General features: G+C 43.6%; 1 protein-coding gene across 2 annotated transcripts in view; it reads left to right on the top strand.

The window, feature by feature from the left end:
* Positions 1-6217, top strand: part of LOC143288520 (protein rogdi-like) — a 35262-nt gene that overhangs the window by 12133 nt on the left and 16912 nt on the right. For both annotated transcript variants that reach the window (XM_076597103.1, XM_076597102.1), the window contains exons 4-6: positions 728-794; positions 3656-3719; positions 4581-4670. In XM_076597103.1, the coding sequence (XP_076453218.1) occupies positions 728-794; positions 3656-3719; positions 4581-4670 (221 nt within the window). The remainder of the gene's footprint in view (positions 1-727; positions 795-3655; positions 3720-4580; positions 4671-6217) is intronic.

Here is a 6217-nt window from a genome sequence, read left to right as displayed (position 1 = left end):
CTGTAATCGTACCTGTCATGTATGACAAGCATGCACAGTCTATTCCAAAGATTCATACAAAAACTTATGGTGAACATTTCCTTCTCTTTTGTTGCACCTAAACAGTGGAGTTCACTGCCCTCACACCTCCGTTACACCCCCAACACCTGCATTCAAGAGAGCACTCAAAACATGCCTTTTCAAACTGTACTTTTCTCACTGAAACTCTTCCGTCTGCATATGATGTGTGCTTGCTGTGATTTTATTGCATTTGTGATGATTTTGGTGTGGTTTTTTTTTTGTATGTGTGATGCCCGGTTTCTTGGTCATTATTGTTGACTGTGGTGAATGTGATGTGCTTTGTTTTGTGCTGTGATTTGTGCCTGTGTGATTTGAGACTGTGATGGTGCCTGTGTATCGATTTACATGTTTTTATGTCACTTTAGTCTTACATTATGTATATTTTAGCAAATGTCATGTGAGACTGTGTTGACTTTGTACATATTTTACGTCATTTAGTCTGAAATTTGCACATTTTATTGTAAAGCGTGAGCCCCATTATATTTTTGCCATTGTCGTGTGGTGAGACTGTGTTGAATTTGCACATATGTTACTTCACTTAGTCTTAAATTTGTGTATTTTATTGTAAAGCGCGGTGAGCCCCATCTGAGATGGGGGTACTGCGCTATGTTATAAGCCTGCATTTTATTATTATCATTATCGTTATTGTTATTATGACGTGTGGCAGGCGGTGATGTGCCAGAGCATGACGTCATGGTGTCCCCTGCACAGCGGCTGCTTCTGTCTGGTGCTACGTACGTCTGTTTTGTAAAGTACTGACACACAGACATGCACGCACGCACAGACACTCACATACTCATTCCCACACACACACACAGACACACGGACACACAGACACACACACACATACACACACACACACACACAGAGCCACAGACAGGCAGACAGATGGACAGACAGACAGATATAAACACACACACGCACACGCACAAGATACAAAAATGCCTCACTGTCTCTGAATGAGATGTTGTTGATACATCACACATGCGCGCGTGCGCGCACACACACACACACACAGAGCCACAGACAGGCAGACAGATGGACAGACAGACAGACAGATATAACACACACACGCACACACACAAGATACAAAAATGCCTCACTGTCTCTGAATGAGACGTTGTTGATACATCACACATGCGCACATTCAGGCACACACAGACACACACACACACACACACACATACACACACGCACACTCATTGACAATTTCAAAGTGAAAAAAACGTTAAAAGGCAGAACGCCCATGTGCAGACACGCCCCTGAGTAAGCACATGTGTGACCCACTCACTGACACACACACGTGTATACACTGTGTGATAAATCCTCTCTCACTTGTATGTTTGAATCCAGCCGTCGGTAACAGCTGAGAGAACGGTATATCAGTTATCATGCAACATGATATATTTGACAAGACAAAGTTATTGATGATGATGGTGATGTGTCTGTGTCTGTGTCTGTGTGTGTTTGTCTGTGTTTGTGTGTGTGTGTGTGTGTGTGTGTGTTTGTTTGGTGTGTGTGTGTGTGTGTCTCTGTGGTGTGTGAGTGTGTGTGTGTGTGTGTGTGTGTGTGTGTGTGTGTGTGTGTTTGGTGTGTTTGTATGTGTGCGTGTTTGTGTGTGTGTGTGTGTTTGTATGTGTTTGTGATGTGTGTGTGTTTGTGTGTGTGTGTTTGTGATGTGTGTGTGGCTGTGTGTGGTTGTGTGAGAGAGAGAGAAAGAGAGGGTACACCACAATGAATGGTACTATGACAACAAAGAGTTAACGATGGTGCATGCATTGCATTGCATGCATGTATGTATGTGAGTGAGAAAGAGTGAGGGAGAGAGAGCGTGTCACTCAGAAGCACACACATACTCACATATAAAGAGGGGGAGAGTTACAGACAGACGAACAGATATTTCGGACTGATCACACTGACTTTCTGGAGAGAGACAGAGCCTGTCTTTCACTTTATTATATTTTGATGAATTCACTTAACGTACTTATTCATTTGCATTGTTTATTTATTTATTTTTTTTTTTTGCATGTTATGTTGATGTCTAATACAAACCCAGGGTGGACTGTGAACAGTATCTACTCCCTGTTGTTTATCATTAGATGTGTAATGACGGGCGCAATAGCCGAGTGGTTAAAGCGTTGGACTGTCAATCTGAGGGTCCCAGGTTCGAATCACGGTGACGGCGCCTGGTGGGTAAAGGGTGGAGATTTTTACGATCTCCCAGGTCAACATATGTGCAGACCTGCTAGTGCCTGAACCCCCTTCGTGTGTATATGCAAGCAGAAGATCAAATACGCATGTTAAAGATCCTGTAATCCATGTCAGCGTTTGGTGGGTTATGGAAACAAGAACATACCCAGCATGCACACCCCCGAAAACGGAGTATGGCTGCCTACATGGCGGGGTAAAAACGGTCATACACGTAGAAGCCCACTCGTGTGCATACGAGTGAACGCAGAAGAAGAAGAAGATGTGTAACGTATGGAGATTATTCTGAATGCCTTGATAACCTCATTTTAACTGAGATTGAGACGGTGTTGTATGGCGTGTGCTGGGGATTCAGGTTGTGCTGTTTGAGGAAGGGGGCTGAGTGGTTTATGCTTTTCTGCCGGTGCAGTGTCATCCGGGTTTGAATCCCAGTCTCCCACTTTCTCCAGAGTCTGACCGGAAAAGCAAACCGGGCGTCTAGGTACTTGGATAAAATGATTAACCGAGGAAATTAACAAATAATGAGGCCAGGAGACGATATGATTAACAAACAGCAAAGAGGCTACCAAGGCAACCATGTATTTGTTCTGCATTGTCCATGTGTTCTGTGTGGCTTATTCAGGATTAAAGAGGCTATGCCAGTCTTGAATAAAAGCTCATTTGTGTTTGCACATTTCTTCTGTCTTTGCTGCTGTGTGCACATGTCACATGATTGGTATAAGGACGGGCCCGGCGCTTCCTTTTTTGAGGAAGTGTCTGGGTTTGTTCCAATGTACCTTTTATTTACCTGTGTGCTAGCTGAATTGGTAGCGTAAGCATCACTGACTTGAAGTTGTGTACCTTGTGTAATGGAGAGAGTTACCACTCTTTGCAGTTTGATTAACCGAGGTCCCGTGTGCAGAACACACTTGGCGCACTGAAAAAGAACCCATGGCAACATAGGTGTTCTGCTTTTGCATAATTCTGTGGAAGAAGTCCACTGTGATATATGTATATATATATGATAGTCAGTCGTGTCCGACTATGACCATCAGAACAGCAGAGGAGGCAACTGCTGTTCCGACTATTTGGGCTAGAATTTGATTATAGTGGAGAGTGTCTTGCCCAAGTACATCCCCACTCACTCAGCCAAGAGAGTTTTAGGACAGTCGGCGTTGGGATGGTTCCCAAAGGCCAACTACCTCACAAGGCTGCAGCACTGAGAGCCAGTGCAATTTTGCCTCTGTGATAGGTACTCAGATACAACACTCAAGGCCTGTCTGGGTTATGCTGCTGGTCAGGCATCTGCCTGGCAAGATGTGGGGTGTAGCGTGTATGGATTTGTCTGAAGACATTGACGCCTCCTTGAGGAACTGGAAGTGAAAGTGAAAGTGCTGTGTGATTTCAGGTCCACCTCCCCCAGTACCATGAAATGCATGGTCAGCCTGCATGGTGACAGTATCTCCCAAGCAGTGAGTGCTACTGCAGATGAAAAAAAAAAAAAATCTGTAGTTAAAGTCATATTTTACAAAACTTAATTGGGTATATACTCATAAGTGAAACTCGTTTTTTTGTTGTTGTTGTTGTTGTTGTTTTATATCATTATTGTTTATCTGTTTTTGGTTTTTTGGTTTTTAAATCAACTTTGATATTCGAATTTGACATTATTTTCCACATACAGACATACATTGAAAATAATTATATATCATTTAAACTGTAAATCAGAAAAAAACACATTGTTTTATACATAAAAAAGAACCACTGTTTGTAGTTTATTAATATATGAGTTTTTACATTGGTCAAATGGGGTACACACACATATACACACACACACACTAAACAAATACACACACACAAAGACACAGAGAGAAACACACACACACACTCACACACACAACCAAACCAGACACAGAGAGAAACACACACACACACTCACACACACAACCAAACCAAACACACACACACACACACACACTCACACACACAACCAAACCAAACACACACACACACACACTACACACTGCACACTGCACACCACTTACACTACACTCAACACACCAAATACACCACACACTACACACACACACACTACACACTACACACGCTACACTACACACATTATACACTACACACTACATACCACACACACTACACTCTACACACCAAACACACTATACACTACACACACCACACACACTACACACTGCACACAAACCAAACACACACACACACACACACACACACACACACACACACACACACTCAACACACTACACACCACACTACACACCACACACGACACAGCAGTAAGCGTGGTGTGTGACACATTGCAGGACATCCGGTTCAAACACAAGGAGAAGGGTAAAGACAGCCAGAACTACAAGACGGCCATTCTTCCCGACAGAGTGTGGAAGCTCCAACAGGTAGGTACACCTGTTCTCATTTCATCTCTACTCACACGTCCATCGGTCTGTTGACCTGAACCACTACCATTATTGTTGTTAGTAGGGGGCTTAGTAGGTGGTGTCCTCAGTAAGTTAAGTCAGAACAGTCACCACTGAACACCACCAAAGTGACTTGGCAGCAGTGCAGGGTCTCCTCTAGTGTGTGGCCTCTCCTTCTTTGTTCGTGGGCTGCAACTCCCCTGTTCACACATATGTACACGAGTGGGCTTTTACATGTATGACTGTTTTTACCCTGCCATGTAGGCAGCCATACTCTGTTTTGTATTTGTATTTCTTTTTATCACAACAGATTTCTCTGTGTGTAATTCGGGCTGCTCTCCCCAGCGAGAGCGCGTCACTGTACACCACAGCGCCACCCATTTTTTTGTTTTTTTTCCTGCGTGTATTTTTTTTATTATTTGTTTTTCCTATCGAAGTGGATTTTTCTGCAGAATTTTGCTAGGACCAACCCTTTTGTTGCCGTGGGTTCTTTTACGTGCGCTAAGTGCGTGCTGCACACGGGACCTCAGTTTATCGTCTCATCCAAATGACTAGCATCCAGACCACCACTCAAGGTCTAGTGGAGGGGGAGAAAATACCGGCGGCTGAGCCGTGATTCGAACCAGTGCGCTCAGATTCTCTCGCTCCCTAGGCAGACGCGTTACCTCTAGGCCATCACTCCACTTTTCAGGGGTAATTCAGTACTGATCAGCACATCTCGTTGAAAGATTATCAACATCAACATGAACGTGACTAAACAGAATGAAACGAACAGGGATGTACAAATCAGCGGGTTCTGTCCAGACAAAATGAATTTGTCAGATAAAAAGTTCAATCCAGACAGAAATTTATCAAAGAATAAGTCTATTCCAGACTTCCAGCATGTAATGAGCAGGCCCAAAACTGTACCGCAAGCAGGCCCTGCCCACAGACGTGCAGATCAGTCAGGAAAAGCGAAGACAGAGCGGAAGAAGTGTGCTTTGAGAGATTTTTTAACCTGTACTGGAGAATCCATATGACCGAAAGGGATTTTTTAACCTGTACTGGGGAATCCATATGACTGAGAGACTTTTTAACCTGTACTGGGGAATCCATGTGACCGAAGGGGATTTTTTAACCTGTACTGGGGAATCCATGTGACAGAGAGATTTTTTAACCTGTACTGAGGAATCCATGCGACCAAAAGGGATTTTTTAACCTGTACTGGGGAATCCATGTGACAGAGAGATTTTTTATCCCATACTGGGGAATCCATATGAGTGAGAGATTTTTTAACCCGTACTGGGAGATCCATGTGACTGAGAAAACTTTTTAACCTGTACTGAGGAATCCATGTGACTGAGAGGCTTTTTAACCTGTACTGAGGAATCCATGTGACTGAGAGAGTTTTTAACCTGTACTGGGGAATCCATGTGACCGAAGGGGATTTTTTAACCTGTACTGGGGAATCCATGTGACAGAGAGATTTTTTAACCTGTACTGAGGAATCCATGCGACCAAAAGGGATTTTTTAACCTGTACTGGGG

This window comes from Babylonia areolata, chromosome 12, assembly GCF_041734735.1.
Source record: "Babylonia areolata isolate BAREFJ2019XMU chromosome 12, ASM4173473v1, whole genome shotgun sequence".
Taxonomy (NCBI): Eukaryota; Metazoa; Mollusca; class Gastropoda; order Neogastropoda; family Buccinidae; genus Babylonia; species Babylonia areolata.
The sequence above is the reverse complement of the archived record's forward strand: the minus strand, read 5'-3'. Positions and strand labels throughout refer to the sequence as shown.